Here is a 27,813-nt window from a genome sequence, read left to right on the forward strand (position 1 = left end):
TTCAACATCATAATCAAAATATTAGAATGATTTCTGAAGGATCATGGGACTGGAGTAATGATGCTAAAAACCAGCTTTGAAAATCACAGGAATTAATTACATTTCAAATTATATACCAATAGAAAAGTTTTTTTTAAAAAGCAAAAAAATTTCAAACTTTTACTGTTTTTTTTTTTTATCAAATGAATGCAGGCTTGCTGAGCAGAAGAGATGTTTTTTTTTTTAAAAAGACATTTAAAAATTAGAAACTTTTGACAGGTATTTTTCCCAGAATTCTGCTTAAAAACTACAATATAATGTACATTACCTTACTGTCCTGTTTACCATTATATAATATTTGAACTGCATATGTATTCTGTATTGTAAATTTACATTTGTCAGAATCACGACTCCCTATTTGCCTCAATAAGAGCTTTGACTGATTATCATAAGTCATAAAAATACCTCAAGCCAAATTTATACCACAGTTAACAGTCAAATATGAATTGATTTAGATCCTCACATATTAACTCAAAGTTCAAAAATTACAGTTCTCCAAAAGCAAATATCAGTGGACCACTCAGATTACACCAGCTGTTGGCAAGTTGACAAGTGCAAACACAAAACCTGTATAAACGGCCAATTTCTAGGAATTACCTGTCACCTCGAAAGCAGGCGGTCCAGTCAATTAAGTAAGTCTAAAGCCTCTCTGCAGACAGTTGGTCAGCAGGAAAGCGTGGTGAGATCTTGATTTTGACAGACAGGACCGCTGTGGCTCGATCAGTTTAGATTCTCATTCTGACAGTGAGAAACGAGCTAATTAAGCATTAGTCTGAAGTACAGTGCGGTATAAATAATTAACAACCCACTGAAAACAATAAAACTGGTTAATCTTCCAGCGTCATGTAGATCTATATATTAAACAGAATAAGTACCACATGCAAACTGCCGCATTTGCATACTGGCGTAGGGTGAAGCTAAATGAAGACTGCTTTCAACTTGGTTAAATGCAGCAACAATGTCTCAGCAAGCGTTTAATATGCACTGCACTGACTGTTTTCCCTCAAGCAACTTCCCACTTGCACAGCAGGATCTCAATGGCTTCATATGTCGAGTAAAGGTTCGTTTTCTTTGACCACACTGCCACCTAGTGGTTACTCTACGCTATTTCACAGTCAAGCCTCATTTGAACTCTGGAATCTTTTTTTTTAATGATGGATGTGGTTGCCTGGTTACCACTTTAACCTTCAACTTGTTTTGTAGGCAGGATTGAGATGGAAAGGTAACTATGGAGACAAAATCAAGAAAATCAAGATGCAGTTTGGCAAATAACGACGGAGGTACAGTTTAAAAACAAGAACATGAAATGTTTACTTCTTTTTTATGCGCCATACATGTTTAGCATACAGACAGAAGACTTCTAGAAAAAAGTATTACAAAAAAGGAGTGATAAAAGAAAACATGATTAAACAATGGAAAATTACCGTTCAGTGCAAAGGCTTGTAGTGTTGGCGGGTGGACTTTCAAACCCCACTAAAATCTGAAAATAACACTTGTTTCAAGGTCCATACATTGTGAGTTTAAATCGCTGGGCATTTTAGAATAGCACTTGTTTAAAATCAATTGGCTCAATGGGATAAAATGACTTGGCAGATAGTCATTCAGTGGAGGGCAGTTCGAAAAACAGCTAAGGCTTTGAAAGACATTCCTGTGTACAACCGTAGTGTTCGTAACGTTTACCAACATTAGTGTGTTTGGATCGGTACAGTACTCGCTCAGTAAGTTACAAGTATGGTCACTTGACCTGTTAGTGCTGCAGGTGTATATTTGTAACAACATATAATAATAAAAATGCAGTGGGCTCAACGACTAACTTCATTTTGTCAAGCATACCTGATGTGTTACATGGTTAGAGGTAGATGCTGTCGGTTATGACACAAACGCCTCACCTGAACTGAACATACTGCCTTGTCAAGTACTGTTTTATTTCTGAAAACAAACCTAGGGGTTGTGAAACGGACAGCGGATGTAATACAGGAGGGAAGAACTGTTACCGAATGCGTTATGGAGTTAAAAGCCAATTACAAATTATTATACTTAAATTTCGGACAGACCTTGATGAAATGAGAATATTGAATGAGACAATTCACACAAGTTTGAGTTTTAAAAATAAGGTCCAGTAGAGTGAACCACCGGAACAGGACGTCAGTCAAATTTCTTGTGCATGCAGTAATAAAAAAACATTTTTAAATAGAACCAAATGGAACATTTTGAACACTGCTGAGAGAAAACTCATTTGTAAGTTTATAAAACAACTTCTCTGGGGATGCTATTCAATTCCCAAAACGTTTTAAGGAAACGTTGATCAAGTGTGGGAGTATTAAAGTAAAAAGGTACATCCATCCTAAAATCATAAAAGGCATAAAATCTGTGGAACGTTTTAGAGTTGGAACTGAAGTGTTAAGGTGAGTCTCTAACGACTACGATGACCAGGTGCTCCTCCTCAAGTTTCCCAAGAGTTTTCAGAGCAGTTTGGAGATACTGCTGTGAGAAGTCACACGGAGGAAAGGCGTACAACATTCCCCCCATCTCTCGTTCTTTGGGGCCACCGAGGGGCAAGCCGATGACTCCTGCTGCCTGCTTGTTCCTGAGGTACGTCACCAGATTGCGGAGAAGACGCTGTTGAAGACCCGGTTCTGGAGGAGGGGCGTCGCGGTCCATGGGTCCCTGGACGGCAAGGAGGACGGCATAGCCGTCCGGGCTGCCTAGCTTGATGCGTCGAGTCACTTCGTCCAATTTAGGCTGATCCAACCTCAGCCTCTGAGCAATTTTAAGCTGCGTGATCTTTGAACCCCCTGCTTGGTTGTCTCTCATGAGGGCGTTGAGAAAATTCACGCCTCCTTCGAGCATGTGCATGTTCGTGGGGAAGCTGCTGTTTTTAAGAACGAGAGAACCGTGCCACACACGACTCAACGTCTGGGCGTATTCAGAAAGCGTGGTAGGCTTTTTAGAGTCTGTTTTGGACTTGTCCGTCTGCGAGTCAGGATCGCTCTCGCTTTTGCGGTGATTGCGATCGCGCTCGTCCTTTCTCGGGTGCGAAGGTTCTTCCTGCGCAGGACGTTCATCGCTGGAGTGTCTGCTGATGTCGGGCGTGTGATCGAGAGGTTCTGAAGTGGAGTCCGGGAGACGCCCGCGCCCCCTATCCGGGCTGTCTTCAGGAGTAGACGGCGCCCCGCCTCTGAGTTTTGACCTTCCACGTTCCTCAGCAGGACGCTCAGTGGGACTGAGGCTTCTCCGCTTGCGCCGTTCCTCCCAGTTTTTCCCGCGGTCTAGTTCTCTGTCTTTTAGCCAACGCTCTCTGCTTCGGCTACGACTACGGCTCCGCTGCCTGACCCGGCCAAACGCCTCTGGGTTTGCTCGCCGCTCTAGGCCTTTCGGTGGACTCCAGTCCCGGTCCGAAAGTCGCTCTCGGTCTCGCTCTGTGAACAAGGGGTGTGAGGGTGAGCGAGCTCTCGCTCTCAGTTCTCGCTCCAGGCTGTGATGGCGTCCATATCCGTCAGCTAGAACATCGTAATGTGGAGGTGGGAGCAAAGGCGGCTGGTATTGTTGAGGGTACGCCCTCGTCTCCTCAGCTTTAGCAAAATCCACACGAAGACGGCGATTCGGACCACCCAGAGGGAAGCCGCGCATTTGCGCGCAAGCAGCCTGAGCTGCGTCCAGGCTCTCGTAATGAATGTAAGCAAAATTATCTCCCTTCACATAGTCTATGGTGCGAATACTCCCAAAGCGATCAAACTCGCGGGCTAAAGCAGCCAGTGAGGTATTCGGGCCAAGCCCGCCCACCCAGAGTCGAGTCGTTGGATTCGCCTTCCCGTATCCGATCTTAATCGGGTTGCCGTTAATCATACGTCCTTGCATGGCCACTTTGGCTCGGTGAGCCATATCCAAGTTTTGAAATTTAAGAAAAGCATAAGCACCCCCTTGTCCACGAGCAGGCCGCTTGATAACGACTTCCTCAATAATTCCATATTTGTCAAATCCTTGTCGTAGTTCCACCTCAGAAATATTATGATCCAAGTTGCCGATGAACAAATTCCTCGTGGCTCTCTGATCGTCCTCTGGTTTTAAGTCTTCCTCAGGAACCTGATACGCATACGCACGGCTTCTCTCCTCCAAAGCGCTGTAATAGTCCAAAACACGTTCCCTGCTGAGTCCCATGCCTTCAACATAATGCCTAGGTCTTATATCTCGAAGGGCGCTACTTCCAGCACCCGGTGAAAGTGACCGCTGTCTGTAAGTGTAAGCAGCACTATGCAGAGACACATAACTCACATCTGGAGGCGTGACACTGCGACGCCGCATATACATGGGTTCAACTTTAAGTGGACGGTCATATAGCACCAACCTGGTTTTGGCATGACGCGCTTCCCGCGCGTTTTCCGTGTGTCTGAAGTTTACGTAGGCAATACGTCCAAGTTCTGGCGTATGAGACAGCTTGACGCTCACATCCCCAAACTTTTTAAACTCATGAAACAGTCCGTCCTCTACATGTTCATCAGAAAGCTGCGATCCAAGGTTGCTGATAAGTAGTGTCTTGTATTCTAGTCGTGCACCCACCGTGTCTGCAGATGGGGTCTTACCTTTAGGCAGGACTGATGTAGTTCGGAGAGGGGCTCGACCCAGCAGACCCAGTTCATGATGCGGGCGGTGATGCAGACTCTCTCTCTCCTCACGGACGCGCGGTTTTTCCCGCTCTCGGCTGCGGCTTCGTTTGTGATAGTTTCGGCTCTCGGCAAGCAGCAGAGCAAGCGGCGGGTTCGGTTCGCGCTCTCGGTCCCGTTCGCGGACGCGTTTGGCGAGCGTTCTGGACGGACTCGCGTCGCGCTCGGCCTGCCGCTTCATTTTACAGTGATGCTCCCGCCGCGAAAATATAAAATCAGCTCCGAGGTGAAATCTCACGGCTCCAAGAGATTTTGCACATCCGTGAGGAGGATCTTAGCTAACGTTTGCACGTGAAAACGCTCGCCTGGATGTTGTATTTCACGGATAAAAATAAAACGACAAACATTAGCGTCCCCTCAGCTGCATCTATTCCGCCATCTTGGACAAAAGGAATGTGCGCGCTCCGGGAGTGGGAGGAGACTCTGCTGACGTCAGAACGCGTCGCGTGACGCTATTATAGTTGTGGAAAATCAATATTTACACTAAAAATAAAGTTATAAAAGCGAAATGTATTAATTATGCCAATCTTATTCAGAAACGGCTGAGAAAAACACAGCTTTGTTTGAAATTGATCATCATCCTACTGTACAATAGCATACTGTTTGTTTAAATTGTGTGTGAAATAATAAACATTTTTGAAAATGTGACCCTGGACCACAAAACCAGTCATAAGGGTTATATATATTTTTTTTTTTGAGATTTATATATAATCTGAAAGCTGAAAAAATAATGTACTGTTTGTAAGGATAGGACAATATTTGGCTGAGATACAACTATTTGAAAATCTGGAATCTGAGGGTGCAAAAAAAAAAAAAATCTAAATATTTAGAAAATCAACTTTAAAGTTGTCCAAACAAAGTTTTTAGCAATGCATATTACTAATCCAAAATTACGTTTTGATATATTTACCATAGGAAATTTACAAAATATCTTCAGGGAACATGAAAAATCAATCATTTTAACCCATAAAAATCAATCACTTTGACCCATGTATTTTTGGCTATTACTACAAATATACCTGTACTTCTTAAGACTAGTTTTGTGGTCCAGAGCCACGAATGTAGAAGGTTCTCTATTAAATAAATAAATACAACTATAAATAAAAATAAAATATGAATTTCATATGACAATCCAAATTCTGTGCATGAACTTTAATGTACCAAAAGCTCTAATGTGATATACAAATACATGCAAAGAGTACTGGATTATATAACCATATAAATCAATTCATTACCAATGAAAATAAATAGGTATAGGTAAATAGGTATTTTGGCAGTCAAATCAATTCTAACTTCCTGAAGGAAATTTTACAAAAAGTGATCAAGATGAAGCAGGTACAATGTTAAATACAACTCAAACAGAAAAATAATCAACTAAAAAAAGGACAAGACCAATTTCTTTTCTTGTTTTAATGAAAAAGACAGTATAACTGTATTAAACATTTTACAGCAAAGTCCACTTAAACCCACGCATTTTGAAGATGAGACTCTCGCTCATTATATTTCACATAATGAGTCGACTAAGAAAGTCTATACCCTCAAAAAAAGAATAGAAAATGAAAATCAAACTAGGCAAAGTGTGTCAAAAACATTTCCCATAACATCAGGAGGCAAACATAGGTTGCGTTGGGTATTAGTCAGAACTAACACGTTGAAGGTTATAAATTAAAGGTTGTATTTTTATGAAAGTGTGTGCGTTCAGTTTCTTGATGTTTACCCCTGGAGAACATGGTAAAAGGACAACACAATGCAATCCCCACTGTTAGGTGGTCAGTCAGCTGCACAGCGCAAATCTTCCACCCTAAATGCCTTTGGCCGCTGCCTTGGTCCCATAATTCCCTGCGAGTTTACAGATCTGTCCGTGCCTTGGCTGCGTTGGGCGCATACTTGGGCATTAGCTCATTGATCTTGCGGATGAAGTCAGATTTCTCCACACATCCTTTGCAGGATTCGCCCCATTCCTCCAGAATTTTTTTGAGATCTTTCACTTTCAATTTCTTGAGGTCGACGGAGCTCAAGTCAACTTGTTTATCTAGAAGAAGAAAAATGAATTTAATGGCTTGCGGTTCTGTCACTGATTGAGTTTTAAATCAATAAATTTAGATAATAAAATAAATAAAATAAAAACATTACATTTAATTTAGAACTGCTTATAAAAAACAAAACAAAAACATCAGTCCATCTAAAATACAATGGATATTACTATATATTACTATATATCGGCCAGAGCGATAATTAGTCATCTTGGGCTTAAACAAACAGAATAATGAATATGATATGGTTACACATTCATATTGGTCAACCACTAGACAGATGCAATAAACAAACTTTTCAACTTACCATATTTCAGTTCACAGATTTGACTGTCCTTCTTTTTGAGCTTTTCACAAATCTTTTCCACTGGCACATGGTAACTCATTGGTTTGGAAACTTCATTAATTATCTTTGTTGCTGCATCACTTGTTGCGCCTATATAATAACACTGCACATGCAGAAAATATTAAAATCAGGTATAAAGCAAAAATTATGCAAGATAAAAGGAACAGTTCAGCTGAAGATAAAAAACAATGCTAAACATGTACTCATTCTCAGGCCATCCAAGATGTATGTGAGTTTGCTTCCTCATCAGATTTTGAGGAATTCCATCACTTGTTTACCAATGGATCATTTGCAGTGAATGGGTGCCGTCAGTATGAAAGATCAAACAGCTGATAAACACATCACAACAATCCACAAGTAATCTACACCACCACAAAATCCATCATCAAGGCTAAAATACTCCAAAATATTGCTTTCTCTAGTGAAAAATTGGTCTTGACTGAATCAGGAGAGACATATGCACAGATCAAACACCATTTACAAGCGAAAACAGTCCAAAACAGCTTTACACAAATACGTTGGTGGATTTTGATGTGAGGAGGACAACAGGAGATGGACTTTTTTTACTGGTGGAAGCATTATTATGGACTCAAATTTTATCCAGAAGCAATGGTTTGAAGTTAAAATGCATTAATGATAGTTTTGTTTTGTATAAACTTAAGTTGTGTGGATTATTGTGATGTTTTTACCAGCTATTTGGACTCTCATTCTGACGGCACCCATTCACATCCACTGGTGAGCAAGTGGTGTAATGCTACATTCCTCCAAATCTGATAAAGAAACAAACTCATCTTCGTCTTGGATAGCCTGAGGGTAAAGTAAATTCTGAGCATTTTTAAATTCTTCGTTTTTGGGCGAACTTAGGAAGACTTACAAATCGATTTTCTTTTCCTTTGGCCTCTTTGCAAGATTTTAGAAGAGCTTTTTCGATGGAGTCACTGCTGAACTGGACTTTGTTGTCTTGTAGCGTCTGGTAAAACCGTTCAAGGAAACCCACACAGACTGCAATGCAAAAATCATGCTTCTGTTAAATAAAATTAGTTACATTTATAAAATGTACAGCATTATACCATTCAATTATTAATTTGTTGACCACTTTATAAATAGAGGAGTATGAAATTATGACCAAAGTGAAATTTGAACAGGTGTGCCGTATAGATATGACGAAGTGCTTATTTACATGGATATTACATAATATGATATTACATTACATTATGTAATTGACTGCTTACAGTATAAAGAAAGTAGTGGCCAGGTGACCTAAATTACATAAATAGATGTCTTTAAAACTCTAAGGTAAAACACTTTATTACATAGGCCTACTGTATTAAAAAATCTGCATATAAATATACATTATTACAGTGCAGTGTAAAATACGTTTAGCCTAACAGCACCTTAAAACCTAAAAAAATTACTAATGATGCAATAACTGAAGTAGTTAAAGAAAACACATGAACACGAATGAACCTACTAAAATGAAAGTAACCTAAATGAACTCAATATACAGCATAAACCACATTAGATTAATAATACGCAGATGTGAGATGCTCTTGACAGGAAATGTGTGTCTTGGACATGTTTATACTATGAACATATTAATCAAACTCACCTTCACACTCTCCATCCTTCAAAGCTTCAGTGTAGCTCGGCACCAGCGCCAGGGCCAGTGCCACAGAAAGCCCACTTAAATATATCATCCTAAAACCACTCAAACGTGTTTAGCTATTTAAATACGCTAAGAAAAGTGCTAAACTTGGTTTTGAACGATCATGCGAGATACCGGCTCGACAACGCGCAATGTACCTATTCAACAGCGCTTCCTATTGAAAGATCCCGCCCATTCTCACATCTGATTGGTCGCCGTTCCACTCTTCGCACGTCTATTGGCTGGCCCGTGACGTCGCAACACGCACTCGTTTCTGAATGGATGTGCAGCGTTCATCCAGGGAGTGAGTCCAGTTGGCGGCCTGTGATTGGTTATGAAGGTGACTTCTGTTGGTGACGATTTACGGGTTGATGACGCGTTGGTTGCACCAGCGCCAAGTTTGTAGTTCTTTGTCATCCATTGACTTACGTTTGACTGTGACATTTCTTCACAAAACAAGTACTGTGGCAGTCAGAAGGCATTACCATGGTATGTTGGTTTCAAACACCTGAATTCAACTCCATAATCGTTATATTTTTGCTACAGTTCTTTAAACAATTCCTTAGCCTTCATTCAGGATTGACTATAGATATTAAAGGAAAACTCCACTTCCAGAACAACAATTAACAAATAATTTACTCACCCCCTTGTCATCCAAGATGTTTGTGTCTTTCTGTCTTCAGTCGTAAAGAAATTATGGTTTTTGAGGAAATAATTTCAGGATTTTTCTGCATATAACGGACTTAAATTGTGCCCTCGATTTTGAACTTCCAAAATGCAGCTTCCAAAGGCTCTAAACGATCCCAGCTGAGGAAGAAGGGTCTTATGTAGCGAAAATATCGGTCATTTTGTTTTTTTCGAAAAACACAAATTTGTTTACTTTTTAAGCACAAAATCTTGTGTAGCACAGGCTCTGGGATGTGCGTTCTTCAATGATTCGTTCATTTTGAACGGATCTTCAATGTGACTCGGAAAGAACGAGTCGTCTCGGGGAGTGATTCGTTAAGTCACGCATGTGCTACATCCTATTAGGTTCTGTACTGGAATTAGTTCACCTGTTTCGAGTCTTCGGGTTTTTCGTGTCGTTCGTTCATCTTATGGGGCTGTCACGTGATGAACGAATGACTCAAACCCAAAAACTTGTCAGATAAGAGGTGAGGTGAGCTAATCATAGACTAAAGACCCAGGTAAACAATTAATTCATCTTTTCTGTTTCTTATAGCGTTATAGTTTTGTCTTGTTTGTAGTGTGATCAACGTTTGGGTAAGTACTAGATGTGTTAGGGAAGTAACACGTAACATTTTAATTATATTTTGCTAAAATGAACGAAATGACTCAAAAAAAGATTTGTTTATTTTGCTGAAGGAAACTCAAAGGTCTGAGTCAGTAAAATGATCTGAACTTCCCATCACTACTACGAATCACTTCTAAGTTCATCATCTGTGTACTCCGGCTAAAAAAGGTAGAGTATGGCGAAAAACTCCATCTTATTTTCTCCTACAACTTCAGAATCGTCCGACTTTGTTGTAGCTTTTTGTTTGTAAACAGCGTTCGACTTACTTGCACTTTCTTAGTCTTTGCGCATTCGCTTTGTAAACACTGGGTCTGTAGATCCGTGTGACCGTTCAACGTGATTCAGTAGTATGTAGTGTTGTGAACGCGTATCCTGTGCTACACAAGCTTTTGTGCTTGAAAAGTATACAAATTTTTATTTTTCGAAAAAAAAAAATTGTTTTGCTAGATAAGACACTTCTCCCTCATCATTTAGATCACTTAGAGTCTTTTGAAGCTGCATTTAAACTATATTTTGGAAGTTCAAAATCGGGGGCAGAATTGAAGTCCATTATATGAAGAAAAATGCTGAAATGTTTTCCTCAAAAACCATAATTTCTTTATGACTGAAGACAGAAAGTCATGAACATCTTGGATGACAAGGGAGTGAGTAAATTTTTTGTAAATTGTTGTTCTGGAAGTGGACTTCTACTTTAAATGAAAAGCTGAGGCTCAGTACTATTAGGGCTGTTCACACCACCCTTATGAAAATTAAACTAGTTAAACTATTAACTAAACAGTTAAACTGGTTAAACTATGGCTAGTTTTGCAAAACCATGGTAAATGTATGATTACCATTTAATAACCATATTTTTTTTGGTTTTATTTGTAGTAAAACCATGGTTTATTTTTGTATGGGCAAGAATGATAACTATAGCTAGCTCAAACTGTAACTATAGAATCTGCACCATTAAACAATAACATTGTTTACTACAAACATAACTATGGGGTCTGCCATGTTAAATGCTCAAGCGCTTTAAAGTCAGATTCTGATTGGCTGTCAATGTTTTTATTTTTTTATCAGTTGGGAAAAATTGCTATGAAAGTGATTCTGATATTGTATCTGATATTGAACTACTTTATTTAGTTAGATTTAAAGTAATTTTTTAAAACTCTGATTATAGCTATCATCTGATCTTTCTAACGGTATAGCCTATTGAAGCTTGTTTCCACCAAATAAAAGAAAAGTTAATAGCATTTTTTCTTTTATATATATATATATATAGAGAGAGAGAGAGAGAGAGAGAGAGAGAGAGAGAGAGAGAGAAATGCAGAATTGTGAGAAAAAAGTCAGAATTGCGAGATATCTCTCAGAAATGCAAGTTTATATCACACATTTCTCTGAAAAATCAATTATGTAAATATTTTGTATAAGGGTAGTTGACAAATAGGTAGTGTGTATATATATATATATATATATATATATATAAAAGACCATTTTTGAAGAAAAAAATGCATATTTTAATGTACTGTGAAGTCTGATATCTGAGAAAATATAAAGGGTCACTAATTTAATCAATTATTTTTTAACATTTTTACTGAACAGTACCATACATTTTTCCTATGGTGTGACTCAGCAAAAATTAAGAAAAAAAAAAAAAAAACTTGTAATAATAAATACATAGCATGAGAGAGATTTATCTTAATTGTTAGACACTTATTTTCATCTAGTGTTATTTATTTAATAACAATATTATTATAATTAGGATAATTTTTTTCCCCATGATTTGTTGGACAATTTCAAGACAAACTTTGACAACAAAAAAACGTTGCTGTCATCTGCATTTTTATTTATTTTTTTTATTTTTTTGGAGATAGGACAGAAATAAAGTATTTCTATTGAATTTTGAACTTCAAAGGAGAAAGAAAGTTTAATTTTGATACAAACAATATCAACATGTTTTTAAACAAAACAGAAAAAAATAATTTTCATCAATAAAATTCAGTCTCTTAGTCAATCAGTATGTTACTGAAACTCCTCTGGCCCCCTGCTGCATGTGCGGCACAACTAAATATGATTGATATTCAAACTATTCATTAAGATGTGAATGCTTTTTTTTTTTTTCAAGTATATGGCTTCTCTTTTTAAGGCATCATTTTGATTCTAATTACTTTAAAGACAACAAAACACAACACTTTTGTAGTGGTTCCAAAAAACGTTAAATATTTGAACAATTCTGAGACAAAAATTTTCCATGTTCACATTTTCTCTGGAATTGGCCAATTTAAAATCAGGATATGGTGTCACACCAGAGGACATGGTTTTCAGAGATAAAATCTTTCAAGTTCCTATGCTTTCAGAAATATATGGATGAGAAAAAAAAATGGCATTTACTAAAATAGGCACTTGTACAATTATGCCAGAGGTATTTATTAACATTTTTATGCTTTTCTTTTTAATGTGTAAAAGTTGTAATTTATTGAACCATGCTTCAGACAGTCACACCAAAAGACAATTTTGGCGCAAAAATGCACAACTGCAGCTTTTTTAACAACAGGTCCATGTAGGACAAAGAAATGTTTAACAACATACTGAATTTAAAATAATGACAATATTAATTATATTCATTTTTATCTTGTGGGACAGTTTGTGATTGTATACTGAGAATTTACACTTTATTCCAAAGTCCTTTCAAGAATTTACTGTCACTGTACAAAAAAAAGGAACTTAAAATTTAAGTAACACTCAATCACACCTCCAAGTAAAGAAAGGAAGGCAAATATCAGTCGATAAAACATTATCTTTAATATTAGGCATTATTAATGAATTACACGTCACAGCGGTTAAGTGAGTAGGAAAAAAAAATGTGTGTATTTACATCTAAAATCCACACCACATTTATTCATGCTAGCACAATATATACAGAAAAAATACTTTGAGAATACTTGTACAAAGGTTTTTCGTAGTTCTGCATGGTAAAACAAAACGCTCTTCAGATTTCAATGCAAAATACACAAAATAACTGTAGTGATTAGGCCATTGAAAGAGTTTTTTTTTTCTTTTTCACGTTCGCAGTTTAGTTTTAAAAACACATTTACATCAGAAAGTACAAGGCAGACAATTAATCTCAGTCTATACATGATTTGTCCCTCTTGACCATATAAATACAAAGCTTTTGAAGGATTATATACACAAAATAAAGCCAAACATGGTGTGGTACGAACTGTAATGCAGACCAGAGCGTTTAGTATCCATCTTTACTTAGTTTTTCATATGTACAAAGACAAAAAAAGTTTTCCCTTATCTGTTGCTCATTTCATCCTCATTTCCAATATATGGCGATCAATCCTTTCAGCAAAATACAGGAAAATAAATCAAATATTTCATTAGCAAATCACACTTATCGCTGCATACATGAACAGAAGTACTGATCTGGTATTGAATTATAGATGCTGATCAGGGCAACCTCATCATGTAAAAAATAAAATGTCACCCTCAGTCTAAAACTCTGAATCCAAAACTGTTGGTTTGCCTCCACGGAAATATCAAACATGTAAAATATGTACACTAGTTTTTTTTTTTTTTTACATGGTTGCTTGTGCCAAATGAGAAACCTTCATTTGATGTGATTATAATATGTTTTAAACTTGTTTTTTTTTTTTGCTTGAATATGCAAGCAAAATTATAATGGTGAATGAATACAAGACACACAGTATCCATCAGTTCGTATTTACATGCAAAATGTCTAGAAAGCCATAATAAGAAATGCTCAAAACAATAAATATTAATGCTTTTTAGTTCATCAGTGCTAATATTCACAAAACGGGCCGTCGCGTATACACTCTCTCTTATAACACTCGATCTTTGCATAGATTCCAGTTCCTTCCCTGATCACTCAATATTTAACGTGTATAAAAATGATTTATCAACCTTGAGATATTAAGGTCAATATTAATAATTATTAATAACTCATCAGTTATATATAAGTGTGTTGGAGACACAACACACTTGCTTCATCATTATACGTCTATAATTAAGTAAACAAAATAAGTGTATTAATAAATAATAGTCTACAAATGCATACCATCACCAGTTACCTAAGTTTTACTTCAGGAGGAAATGCATACAAATGAATAGACAGAATGGAATAACAACTGCAATGTCTGATTAAAGGAAAATTTATGGGAATATTATTAATGTAACGAATGGGAGATTCCTACACGTACAGAAGTTTCATCTATCAAAACATTGTTTGTTTTTGCTTTCTCAAGCCATTAAAAGGCCTTTAAGTGATGAACTATGAGTCATATCAGCCATAAAGATAACATGCAATTCTTTCTGCACATATCTGGCCATGAATAGCAGTCTTCATATTTAAAAAAAAAAAAAAAAATCACACAGAAATGCCTTAAGTTCACCTAAAACTTGCCTTTTGTCTTTGGGATTCTTAAAGTATTAAGGTTGAAGTACATTTCATACTACGAGGAGCCTTAACTATATACTTTGTGTGAAAATGCAGTCACAACCAATCAGAATCTAGCTTTTAGTGTTTTGGACCAGTGAGATTTCACTGTGGGCGAGGCTAGCCAGCATGACACAAACTGACCAACAAACTAAGATAAACATTGAAAATATAGATTTTACCACTTGTCGCTTTATTGGATACATGTTCTTGCTTTCCTTTGGAAAATGATCTATCCCATGTTTTATAAATAATTTATCCCAGACTCAATATGCTGCGTGTATAATTAAGTTTCACATGACATGAAATGCTAGTTAATGATGTTGTGGATGAAGATGTGTAGATATACAGTACAAGCAATATCTCAACCAGACCCTCTCTTCAAGTGATGTAGGCTAATATTATCACCACCACTGAAGAGAACATGCACGTTGTACATAAAAATTAGCTTTTTAAATAACACATACTTTCAAGTCGTCAGAAGTTAATATGCGAACAACATCAGGTACCGAATTTGCATCAATCAGCAGCTGAAAGACTTTTCAAAGTCGCTCAACTCACAACCTAAAACACACTTGTGAACCGTGCCTCCTTTCCACCTTTAAAAATGTGATATAATCTTCCATAGCAATATAGTATATGATATAATCTAAGCTGTATTTATTCTAACTCTCTAGTATTTTTCATACTATACAATTATATTAAAGTCTTGGAATTGTATAACAGCTCTATCTAAAAATATACTTCTTTATGAAAACTGTCAACTCAGAGGAACGGAAATCAATTCCCAAAGGAACCTACTGAGACCAAAAGCCGCTTTACCGCGAGGAGACATCTGTGAAATGGCTTTGATTTAACAGCGCTTTGGCTGTTGTGTTATTAGCGTAACGGGGTAGTAGCGCTCAGAGTGGCTGATTTGCTTTCGCAGCACGACAATATTGTGGGTGTAATGAGGCTTTACGAAGATTGTAAAAGCCTCTTACTGTCACATCAGTGCAGATTCTCTCTGAGGAGAAGCTTCCCGCAACTGTGCAGGAGGTAGCAGACATTCTGTTAAGTGTTTTTAGGTCTGTAATGAAGTGTTAGCATGTTATATCAACTGCTGTGTTAATAAATCCACATCTGAGGCTTCTGCGTTGGACTGGGAAGTATGCGTTGTCAACTTCTTTAAAGATCATCTGAAATCCACCCTTATGTGGGCTAGCAGATGCTAGTCAACTTGATTTTTCGATTTTAGCCACTAAGGAACCACAGATCCACTTTTGCTGGTACTTTCTAAATTATTTTTAAATAATTTATCTAAAAAAACAGACAAAACTATGTTTTTTGGTGCTCAAAGGTTAAGCGCTAAAGTGCAACCCAACCAGAACTGAAGTTTATTGGTAAGGTCTGTCAACCTTACTCTTTCTAAAGATGTATGGTGCCAATCAAAACTATCGTAATGATGATTATGAAGTGTTAACAAACTGTAGACAAGATGTGTATCTATCTATGAGGACATGAAACGCTTGGATCTGGTACACCTGAAAACCACCTGAATCTGATTTTGTGCTTCCTGTTTCATCTGAAAGGTTTTCGTACTTTTACAACTTTCGGGATTCTTACCATACCAATAAACTGATACTAAAGAGGGGAAGTAGCTTGGGCTCTACAAGCAGTTTGAACTCAAGGTTCCTGGGCAACTCCCAATCAACAACCACTAAGCACAAAACAAAAAGTCTCACTAGCATGTAGAGTCTCAGCAACATGTCAAGCACTTCTTAATAGGTTTCAAAGACCTACACTGGATACATGGGAAGTAAAGTAGAGGACCAAACCCAGTCATTTCTTGGAACTCTCCCAAAACCCAACCACCTATCACATCAAAGCCAACAGTCCAAGCTGAAGCTTGTCCTTCATCTACTCTTCACTGATGCCATGTTCCCAGGCCACCTTGGCCTGCTCCTCCTTGTTAGTGAGCAGAGGCTGGGAAATCTTGCGGGGCATTGGCCTTGGAACCGGCCTCAGGTCCTCCTCAGGGATGCACCCTTCCCTCAAGTAGGGTTTGGGAGGCAGAGCAGGTGGAGGCTCATGGTGGTGATAGTGTGGGTGGGTGATGTGTACTGCATGTGGATGGTGATGGTGGAGATGGAGGTGATGATGGTGGTGCCCGTCGGTGGGCATCCCTGGGGTTACGCCCAAAGGGGCTGAGTGACTACGGCAAGGAGCCGGCTTGAGAGGGTCCAGAACTTCAGGCTCGGAGACGCTGTAGCGTACAGGGAGGTAGGGACTCTCGGCTTCCTCCGTGTCTGTGGTCCAGGCCTGGCTGCTCGGCATCGAGTCCAAGGTGTCGGCTCGAGCCGGAGGCTCGGAGGAGGACTGGGCGAAGTTGCTCTCGCTTAAGGAGGAGACGCCACTGCTGGCGCTGCCGGACAAGGTGGAGTTACTGCCATCCAGGCCCGATTGTGGACTGGTGGGTGAGGCAGGTATAGGGTGCAGGGGCGACTGGTGAGGAAAGGTAAACAAGGTGTTTATATGCAGTATATTGCATTAAAACCTTTTCTGTTGCAATGTTCAAACGTAAGACCAGTAGGATGACATTAGGAAGACCTAAAAACAAGGGTGCCCAATCCATCACCTGGAGAACTTTCTTCATGCAGACTTTAGTTCCATACCTGCTCTAGTACTCATTATTGTTTACCTACAGGGTTGGACAATGAAACTGAAACACTGGCCAATATAGTGTTGAGCCACTTTGGGGTGTTTTGGAGGAGCGAGTCAGGAAACGTTTACCTGCAACAGCATCACGTAGTGACCTGTCCACTTGTCCACTGCAAGAGCAGAATGGTTCAAAATCCCTATGGCTACTGTGCAGGACTTGTATTTGTCATTCCCAAAATGAAATTATGCTGCATTGACCACAACACCATACTAATTGTGGTCTAAAACCAGGTGTTTCAGTTTCATTGTCCAACCCCTGGTATCCACCTTATTTTTGTCGTAAGAGTGGGCGTGGCCATTTGTACATTTTATGGGTCTTTATGGATCCACAAATGTAGAAGTATTTGCCGTTTCTGGAAACCGAAACCTACCAATTTCATCCTACTGGTCTCCAGAGAAAATACAACCCAAGCACATACATACACAATACAGATGTACAATAACTGCACTACTGATGCATACATATATGAATGCACATGAAACAATTACAATATGAACCCATAACACTTAGCATCTTAGGGACACCAACAACTCCCAAACACCAAAAATATCCAGAACCAGACTCAAGTACAGTTCGGCTCAGGGTGTTTTGACTGGGGGACATCCGAGGTCAAGAGGACGTCTTGGAATACTAGTGTGGACATGCATGACGAGGACTAACAGGACATATCTAGGCGGAGGATACCTTTCTTAAAGAGCGCGCGGGGAGAGCTGGAGGGAGTTCGTTGATCTGGTGGTGGAAAGCATCAAAGTGCATCGAGAAGTGTCCTAAAGGGGAGACACAGTTGGACAGAACCAGGGTTGGAAAGAGCACACGCCGGTACACACTTGCGCGCAAACACACGTCGGCATGCGCATTCACTCAGCAAGCACTATGAAAGATTCTTTCTGAATGGGTGGGAAAGAAGGAAGGGGGAGCAATGGATCAGCAAAGGATCAAATGTGGGAAAAACTATTGAAATGACAGAGAGGATGCTACACTTCCAATGTAGGGAGGGTGAAAGGGAGGATGCTACATTTGGACAGTTGACGTGAAGTGTAATATTTCTGTAATCAAATTAAAATGGCAATAGCAATTTAAGCTAAGAGATGTGATTCAACTACGTCCCTCAAGATGCAGCAACAGCTGTTTAAAACACAGGAGGATGTTTAATGAAGCCAAGTCCAATCTAACAAAGATTCCACTAGAATTCGACAATGTGAAAAAAATTTAAGCAGGGATCTTTTGATTTCTTCTATTGGCTTCATGTTTTCATAAATTCCTCCAAACAGTCCATGCACACCTTGGCAAATAGACGTTCCAAACATCTGTCATAATCAGCTTGTGTAGCTGAACAGATACATTGTGGTACTTCATCATGCGTAGAAGATCCTCCAAGATTTATCTTTCAGGACATTCCAACAGTAATGGAATGGTTTCATGAAATGTCTTTCTTTTCACTGAAACCTTTCCTCAAAGATATTGTTGTTTCTTACCGGGAGGGAGGGTGCGGGGGGGAACGGGTGGGGCCATCACACTCCCGACATGAGCAGAGAGGAACGGTAGAGTGTCCCTGGTGCCACTGTCCAAACTCCAGCTGCTGGGAGCTGTCAACACTGCCAGAAAGAACAAAGACCATCATCACTATACATATCATCACTGACCAGCTGGATCCTCATCTGAAGGTCAGATACCTCAGGAATTCCTGCTTAAAATGTTGACGCTGGTAATCCAACTGGCTGCTAATCTAGCAGCCAAATTGAGAAATGAGACTTTCTCAGCAAACCTTTACAAAGAACCAGTTGTACTGAGTTGGAGAACATCATGCATGATGGTAAGCTAGCTAAACTAGCACTACCCAGCCTTGAAACGTGTTTGGTTTATCAAACATTAGCTTAAAAAACAAGACTTCCTTGGTAAGCCTGTTTTATCGAGAGCTGTTCTATTTCAGAATCACGCTTCAGCAATATAACTAAACAAACATCTTGGTGAAGATGGTTTACCAAGGAAGTCTTGTTTTCTGAGTTGGAACTAGTAAACCGCATTGTTAAGGTTTCTGCCCAATCTGAGGGAACTGTGGGACTGTGAAGGAATAGAGGGATACAGTGGGTTCAGAGAATCATACACACCCAGTCATACCTTTATCAGCCACAGAGAGATTGGGGTCACTGCAGGGTTTGCAGGGACCAATGACCTGATGGTAAAGAGCCCTCTGATGGTTAGTAGGCTGGTGAAAAATTCAAAAGAAAAAATAATGTATTTTAATATTACATTACTGTCATCATCTTACCATTAAAACAGTCAATTCCTGGCAGAGTCTACTGGATTTTAAAAAATCAAGTTAGCTGTGTCTTGTGGTAGACGCACCTGTCCGTTCTCGGTCATGTTGGGGTACATGGCACTGCTGGGACGGTCCCTGTGCGGTGGTAGGAGCATTAACATCTCTCGGTTGTGTCTGTATCTGTCAGGTAGTGATGGGGACCCAACTGAAGAGAAAGTAAATAAAACTTCTCTCATTTTTTCTCTTTCAACTGAGCTGTTCTTCTGAGTTAAGCTAAAAGCACTAAGATTCCTGACTGTCACCACAGTAAGTTAATGTTCAAATGACAATAGATTAGTTCTCAAACACTGGTTGGGAAACACTCGGGGCAAAACCTGGAGTTGTTATGAAAAGTGGCACTTACCTCTGATGCTGCCGTGCCCTGAGTTGATCATCTGAGACGGAGCTGAATGCGTCGAGCTCAGACTGGACGATGATGGACTGGGCTGAAATGTTACAATGGGCAGGAAAACAGTACTTTAAAGATTAGATACAGTGTTCTTGTCGTTATGCAGTCCCCCTCTGTAAAAAAATTGCATTCCCGGGGGAAAATACAATTTTTTTTGGTGGGATTCCCCTGGTACAATTCGCATTTCAGCAGCTAAATATCATGTTATTGGGGTTGCTTCAACCTGCAGACATGAAAAACAACCCATGGCTCTAGGGTTCTGCTAGGCAGTTGCTTAGGAGTTGCTAAGTAGTGCTAGGATGTTAGGTAGTTTCTAGGTTGTTCTAAAAGTTTGCCGTGCTAGGGTATTGATATGTGGATGTTAGGGTGTTCTGAAAGGTCAACAGGCAATTAATAGGTGATGTGTTGTTTCTAAGGTGTTGCTAGGCAGTTGCTTGGGTATTGCTATGCAGATGTTAGGTAAAGCAATGTTAGGATGTAGTTAGATTGTTTATGAGAAGTTTGCTGGGATATTGCTAGGTAATAGGTGGTTGCATGTTTACTTGCATGAGATATTGCTAGGATAGTATAGGTGCTTGGTAGAGTGTTAGCAGTGCTATGCAGTGCTGTGCTAGAGTGTTATGCAGATGCTATAATGTTCTGTTGAGTTGTTAGGTTAGGTGGTGGCTGGTTACTACATGTTGCTAGGTGGATGCAAGGTTTCTATGGTGTTCTGGGTGATAACCAAGGCATTGCTAGCTAAGGCATTACAGCAGTGGTTCTCAATTCCATACCCTCACCTCCTTAAACCACTACATGTGTGTATTATGAACTCATGTAGCTCACCTGCATGCGGTAGAGGTCCTCTGGGTGCTCCATCATACTGTCTGTTAGGATGAGCAGGTTTCCTGTCTCACTGGAGGTGTGAGAGGAGAGAGAAGAGGAGGAGTGGCGGACAGAGCCCAACACATTCAGAGGGCTAGAGATAGATAGAGAGGGAAAGAGAGACAGGGGGAGGGAGGGATAGGGAATAGAGGGATGGAAAAGAAAAGCAGAAGTGGAGAACAGGGGACCGCATGCATGTATGAGGAAAATCAGTCAAGATGAAGAAAAGAGAGATTGTTTGGTGGTAGAACACAGGCAGCCATGCACATATGAACAAAAAAGTAGGAGAGAGACAATAAACAAGAGAGAAAGAGGAGTATAAAGCATGCACATAGAAAGATGTCAAACATATGTAAGGAAAAGTGACAGAAGAGAGAAAAGGAGAGAGGAACAAACAGAGAGAGACATGAGAGAGACGTGGTGGAGCTGAAGCTAGTGTGTTCAGGGTGGGCAGCATGAGCGCGTACGCGTGTTTATGAGGAATACACGGTCAAGGAGTGTTTGTGAAGAGAGAGGAAGGGCTGTGTCTACAGAAAGCAGGAATCTCTGTCTATAATACACACTGATGTCTGCATAACACACACTGATGACAAATTCATTATAATGCAGTATGAGGTGCCATACAGGAAATAAGTATTTAAATGAAACAAATATGGAATGTACTTTTGGGAATATACAAAATAAAATCCTGAATATACATACAAAGTTTGGGCTAAGGTTATAGGGATAGTTCACTGCAAAAAACGTGAACATACGTACAACATTTAGCGGACTTCTAAATATGGATATTTTTCTTACACAAATGCATCATTCAGAAGACCTTTATTAATGCCCCCAAAGCCATGTGGAGTACTTTTTATAATAGATGGATGCACTTTATTGGACTTCTAAATCTCAACACCTATTCACTGCCATTGTAAAGGTTGGAAGGGCCAGGACATTTATTAATATAACTCTGATTGTATTCATCTGAAAGACGAAAGTCAAATACACCTAGGATGGCTTGAGGGTGAGTAAATCATGGTGTAATTTTCATTTTTGGGTGAACTGCTGCTTTAAAAATAGTTTGTTAATTTAAAAAAATGCTGAAATAAAATGAAATCTTAGATGAAAAATTTACATTTTATAACATGAAAACAAATAAAACATGCACAAAAAAAAAAAAAAAAAAAAAAAATATATATATATATATATATATAAACAGTTCATATTTTCTTTTTGGCACCTCATAATGCTATTATTGTATATCTCATAACATATTTATAGTGCTATTAAGCTAGTATAACTCAATAAAAAAAAAAAAAAAAAAAAAAAAAAACATATTTCACTTATGTATATTAAGTATGTGTATCTGTGTTGTGCAACAAATACTACAGAAAATAACTCAAATAACAAATTGCATTTACAGTCAAGTTGAAACTTGAAAGATTCCTTCCATCATACATATCATACAGCATGTTTTTTTTTCTTGTTCTAATGCATACTTGGGCTCATTTACAGAGTTTACATACAATATATACATGTGTGTGCATGCGTGACTGTGTCTGTACGGGTGGACTCACCTGTGCCGATGCATGAGCTTGATACTTTCAGGACTCATGGGACTGTGGGTGGCCAGGATGCCGCGTGGGGTGCTGGACCCTGAGCAGGCCGGACTCAGCTTATCCAGCCCGGGCAGGCCCTGCAGGGCCACATAGAAACACTACTCTGAATATCCACACTGTCTGCACTCATGCCAGCACATATTTCATACAGCACGCCAGTTTATCTTACAAAAAACTACTAGACATTAAATCTGTGCAAAGAATAAAGCGACAGAAGCAATATGTTTTTCAAGACCCCATGAAATACATTCAAAAGTGCAGTTTTCTTTCTTGTATTGTATTTCCTTTTCAAACAGAACATTTGGTGGGTGGGCAAGATATACTGAAGGGCCTTGGTTGTACCAAGTAGGTAACATCACGAATGCAATTAGCATATTTTCATTCTAGAAGCATTTGTTCGGACAAATAAACGCCCATGAGTGAAGTCATCAAACTTTAATTGTCGCTTGAGAAAGCCTGACTATTAAAGATTTTAGACAAAAAAAGTAATCTAAAAGTAATCTAAAAAGTAGTCAGAATACATTACCTAAAATTAGTAACCTATAGATTACGTTACTAACTACATTTTTCATCATGTAATCTGTAATCAGTAACGGACTACAATTCGTAAGTAATTTACCCAGCTCTGCATGTTGGTAGCATGTCTTATGCTAGTTGCTAGGTTTGACAGATAAGCCAACACAATTACAATAAAACTAAAATAAATTGTGATTTATTGGAATCTTTATGTGAATTTTGCTTTATTGGGGTAGAAGATAAACAAGCAGATTAGGGCTACCCTGTAACAGTTGACTAACCATTAGTCGACGAAAAGAGACCAAAATTGTATTAGTCACTTAGTCGCAGGAAAAAAAAAAAAAAAAAAAAAACACAGGAAGTGGCGAAGTCACACAGTCCATGATGGACAATTCGTTAACTGATGGTCTATGTGGTAATATAGTACCTGAAATATGTCTTTTTATCTGAAATATGCAAGTAGTAGCAACTTTACATGACCACTCAATCTAATGTTAACCTAGAAAAATGTGTGCTATTAAAGTGTCTGTGCAGAGTGTGAAAGCTGAATAGTAGCGTGCTCTGGGGGCGCCAGTGCGGTCACTTGCTCTTAAAATACGCCGTCATTTTTGGTCATACAGATAAAAATAATACATGTTTCGAATCTATGTTTATCTGTGTGCACTCAGTATAACAACAAAACATTGTGCTTTTGTAAAATAATGAAAGCAAACAGGATGCGCTTTCTGTCGTTTCTCTGTGAACTTGAGTGTGAAACTTCAAAACTCTTTGTATACTTGTCTTACAGAGAGTGAAATGTCTGCTTTTAAATGAACCAATTCAAATAGCAAACAAATATTCCTGTAAACATGTAGGCACATCCACTGTTGCAGAGATGATGAGTCAGTGTCGCAGACTTCAACTCTTAAGCCGAAAACAAAGAAAATGCTAGTTTATTAATATATTTTTAAAACGTTAATGCCGTTTCCTTGCTCTTTTCCCTGAAACATTTATAATTATTATATCTGCCAGTGCGCTGTGTCAAGCGCTTGAACGCTTATTAGGCTATGTAGGCAGTTAAAGGAACATTATTATTTTTTATATGGTTTATTAATAAACATGCGACTAATAGTCAACTAGTCCTTAAAATGAACGACTACTAGTTGACCAGAAAAATCTTTAGTCGAGGGCAGCCCTAGAGTTAATATTAATATTGTTGAATATGAATATTGTTGATAAATCAGTAAATTCCTGAGAGGTCTCACATGACAGAGGCTGCTCCTCATCATCTGAAACTGATCGATCAGCTTTTGTGCAGGGGACGCATTTCTGGATGCACTAGTTTCTCATGGACGGCCAGACCAACGCCGAGGACGTGAACCTGTTTGGTTTATACAATAAGAACCATTATTTGATGTTTATAAATCTCTTCTGAGTGGTTAAAACGAAGAAGTTCTGGAGGTGTTCACCTGCTCCTGCATCAGATCCTTGAGTTGGGTTATCTTCTCTGTATCCTCTGGGTGACTGCTAATGTACTCTTTATCGAAGAATGCCTGGGATAGAAACAGTTGACAACTTATTAAGAAACTATGCTTTTGTATGCAGACGGAACAGCTGATGTTCATTCAATTGACCAACAAAAAAGGCATGTCAGATGAATTTGAAGAAGCAGCTCTACTAATGTGAGGTTTCTGAAAAGAAATATTGTTTTTTTAAAGTCAAATTTGGTCAAATTTGCACTGACTTCCTGATATCTGGCAATTCCTCCGTTGACGGCAGCGTCGATGACTCCATTGAGGCACATGCTGAGAAGGTTGATGTTTCCGTGAAGCTGCTTGTGCTGGTATTGGCTGATCAGGGTGCGCAGCTCCTGGTTCTTGTTCTCCACCACATAAATGGCATTTTCCAGCGGACTAACTTCAACCTACAATACATGACGTGCATGAGGCAAACACAGGTGCTCTGAATGTATATTGCAAATTTCTGTTCATTATTATAAAACTGTTATCTTGAGTTTATTGTTTGGGTAGTGTAAAATTATATTAGAGGTTTCAAGGATTCAATAAATCATGCTGATGATATATTCAGCTTCGGTTTAGATGAATCACCCACCAGCTCACGCTTATCCACCTCAAACCAGCGGGAGATCCCGGGCAGAGGGTGGGTGAGGATGAGTGTGGTTCGCTCGATCCAGAGACTCTGAAAAAACACACACATGATGCAACTTCAGCCCATGTCTGATGTTAAGAACACTAGTAGATAAATGACTAAGAACTACAAATTCACCTTAAATTCATTTTCCTTGTCTTTGGGCCCCTTGTGGAAGGGCCGGTCGTAACGGAATCGCCGGACATTATTGACTCTGTAGAAGCTCTTGATGCGGTCCGGCACGCGGTCCATCTGCAGCACGTCGATGTTTTCTGGAACAGGAGTCACAGCGTAGATCTGGAGGTCTATGGAGCTTTACATGAAGGAAAAACAGCTACTGTATTTCAAACAAGTAGTTTAAAAAAGAGTAGATAACCCTAAAAATGAAATAGCTAGCACAATTGTATGTCATTTTTATGTTTATTTATTTAGAACAAAGCAAAAGAAGATATTTTGCAGAGTGTCCAAGCTGCCCTTCAAGTAGTATTTTGAAGTAAAATAAATAAATAAATAATGTTTTTAGAGTAAAGGATACACTTGGCATCTTTAATTAATTACGAAAAATTGATTCAAAATTCAAGTCAAATTGTGACTTCATGAAAGTTAAATTACAATTTTTAAAGAATATATATATATATATATATATGTATATAAATTTTTCAAATTGTGACTTCATGAAAATATATATATATTCATATATACATTCAAGATTCTGTTAAAGTTAAATTGCAAGTTTAAATTGACTTCAGCTGAAATTAATTTAAACTAGTGCTAGGCAACGATTACTCACGATTAATCGCATCCAAAATAGAAGTTTTTTTTTTTTTGTACATAATATATGTGTGTGTACTGTGTATATTTATTATGTATATACAAAGACACTCACATACAGTTTACATACACATTTTGAAAATATTTACATGTATATATTTATATTCATATAATTTATGTTACATATATATATATGTTCACTATAAAAAATAACATGATTTTCTTAAGTATATACATGGATGTGTGTGTATTTATATATACATAATAAATATACACAGTACACACATTTTAGATGTGATTAATCGCACGATTAATTGCCCAGCACTAATTTAAACACAATTTCTTTCTTGGTTGAACATTTATTTTCATATGTACAATAATTTAGTGAATAAATAAATAAATAAATAAATAAATAAATAAATAATCCTCATCCCCTTTCCATTAAAAGACTACAAAACACTTTTTTTATTGGTAAAGGATACACTGGGCATCACCCTGTAAAATCCCCTCATCTGGTTGATTTGGGTGCTGCATTGCAATAGCTTGTGGAAATTCTCCCAGCATTCTTTGCTGAAAGGCTTCAAGTCTCTCGTAGTCATGCCCTCGACAAACAAACTCCTTATTCTATGTGGAGAGAAAGAAAAATCTATAAAAAACAGATATACTACATAATTTACTGCTATTTGCAATAAATATCACAGTAGCTCACCCTGAGGAAGAAAGGAAACTTCCGACCATAAAATCCCACCCTGAAGAACTCGGGTTCTAGTCGCTGCTGCTCCATGATGTTGTCATAATATGCCGCCTCCATTTTCTATGAAGAAAGAAACAGCTAAATATTCACACAGCGTTGACCTCCTTCTGAGCATAATACATAACAGTACATTAATAGCTGTGTGGGCCACTCAAAGTGCTGTTATATAATCTCTATTCATATATTCACATTTTAAAAAAGGAACATCAAAAAGCACCGACCCGTATCCAGCTGAGACTCTGATAATCGTACAGGGACTCGTACTGGAAGGCTAGTTCACGACACAGCGGGATGCCGTACTCCCAACACTGGGAAGAGAACAAGAACAGGACAGCATACGCAATTTAAAACTACATCCGCATTTCTAGAAAAGAAACCCCATCAGTTTTGGCATGACAAGTTTTAGGAAGGTTTATAAAAAGAAATGCCACATCACACATCACATCCCAAAAGCATCATTAACTAACTATGCTCGTTAATTCCATAGAACTCTATTAGTAACAATGAAACTTGAGACCATAGTTGGTTTTGGAAAATGCACCCCTGTTCGATAATGCGCTATATTTGCATGTAAGTAACAATATGGAAGAAAAGATCTATTACTACTTTCATTTCATTGCAACTTTAACAAGTCAACTTTTAAATCTTATAATAGCTGGTTTTCCACTGAAATGACCTGGAACAATTTGTCCCAGGAACTCCCAGCGTTATTTTTGGACCCCATTGACTTTCTTTATAAGGTTTAAAAGGTCAAAAACACAAACAAACAAACAAACAAACAAACAAACACTTTAGCACTTCAGGTATTTAATCACATAAGGAAAAATACATGACATATTATTTAGCAAGCCTGTACCCACCTAAATCTATTATTAAAAAAAATAAAAAAATCAAATCCCGGTGATTTACCATAGAAATGTGACATCTTTATAATATTTATGACTGTTATAGCGCCAGCTGTGGTCCAATCTCCCTGAAACTTTGCATGCTTGTTAAGAACCACCTGTTGCATGTGCTCAGGGGGTTTTGTGAAGTTTTGAGTTTACATTTAGGCTTTAGGGTATATTTGGACAGGCCCCTTTTCTAAATGACCCTTTATATAGCTTCCGAAAGAGTACATTTCAAGATGTTTTTGATAATTATTTACCTAGAGAATGCAGAGAATTGCACTGCGGTGTTTTTTTTCTAGACTGAGCAAAAAACCTAGGACTAGCTTACAAAAGTAGGTTTTTCACATCTTCTCAATTATTTAAAAACTGTTTGATTGACAGCAATGATTCTAGAGGCAAAGTTGTTCGGAACGAGGAGG

The 27,813-nt window shown here is 38.4% G+C and overlaps 3 protein-coding genes across 3 annotated transcripts in view; all 3 read right to left on the bottom strand.

Moving 5' to 3' along the window:
* Window positions 1-1,325: 1,325 nt before the first annotated feature.
* rbm15b (RNA binding motif protein 15B) lies at window positions 1,326-5,101 on the bottom strand. Its single transcript, XM_051095251.1, has one exon. The coding sequence runs from the start codon at window positions 4,879-4,881 to the stop codon at window positions 2,440-2,442; it is 2,442 nt and encodes an 813-aa protein (XP_050951208.1). The 5' UTR covers window positions 4,882-5,101; the 3' UTR covers window positions 1,326-2,439.
* A 994-nt stretch (window positions 5,102-6,095) lies between these two features.
* manf (mesencephalic astrocyte-derived neurotrophic factor) lies at window positions 6,096-8,909 on the bottom strand. The gene is made up of 4 exons (XM_051094102.1): window positions 8,689-8,909; window positions 7,954-8,081; window positions 7,041-7,182; window positions 6,096-6,732 (listed from the first exon to the last, which is right to left on the bottom strand). The coding sequence occupies exons 1-4, from the start codon at window positions 8,774-8,776 to the stop codon at window positions 6,548-6,550; spliced, it is 543 nt and encodes a 180-aa protein (XP_050950059.1). The 5' UTR covers window positions 8,777-8,909; the 3' UTR covers window positions 6,096-6,547.
* A 3,870-nt stretch (window positions 8,910-12,779) lies between these two features.
* The window catches only part of dock3 (dedicator of cytokinesis 3), a 234,618-nt gene continuing 219,584 nt past the window's right edge, over window positions 12,780-27,813 (bottom strand). Inside the window, 17 exon segments of the mRNA XM_051094211.1 lie at window positions 12,780-16,943; window positions 17,845-17,927; window positions 18,636-18,755; window positions 19,279-19,366; window positions 19,507-19,625; window positions 19,824-19,905; window positions 20,694-20,826; window positions 22,295-22,413; window positions 24,097-24,143; window positions 24,146-24,212; window positions 24,301-24,384; window positions 24,576-24,755; window positions 24,944-25,030; window positions 25,118-25,284; window positions 26,233-26,374; window positions 26,460-26,564; window positions 26,726-26,812. Of these exon segments, the coding sequence (XP_050950168.1) occupies window positions 16,359-16,943; window positions 17,845-17,927; window positions 18,636-18,755; window positions 19,279-19,366; window positions 19,507-19,625; window positions 19,824-19,905; window positions 20,694-20,826; window positions 22,295-22,413; window positions 24,097-24,143; window positions 24,146-24,212; window positions 24,301-24,384; window positions 24,576-24,755; window positions 24,944-25,030; window positions 25,118-25,284; window positions 26,233-26,374; window positions 26,460-26,564; window positions 26,726-26,812 (2,295 nt within the window). The 3' untranslated portion in view covers window positions 12,780-16,358.

The sequence above is a fragment of the Labeo rohita genome, chromosome 22, assembly GCF_022985175.1.
Source record: "Labeo rohita strain BAU-BD-2019 chromosome 22, IGBB_LRoh.1.0, whole genome shotgun sequence".
In the NCBI taxonomy this organism is placed as follows: domain Eukaryota; kingdom Metazoa; phylum Chordata; class Actinopteri; order Cypriniformes; family Cyprinidae; genus Labeo; species Labeo rohita.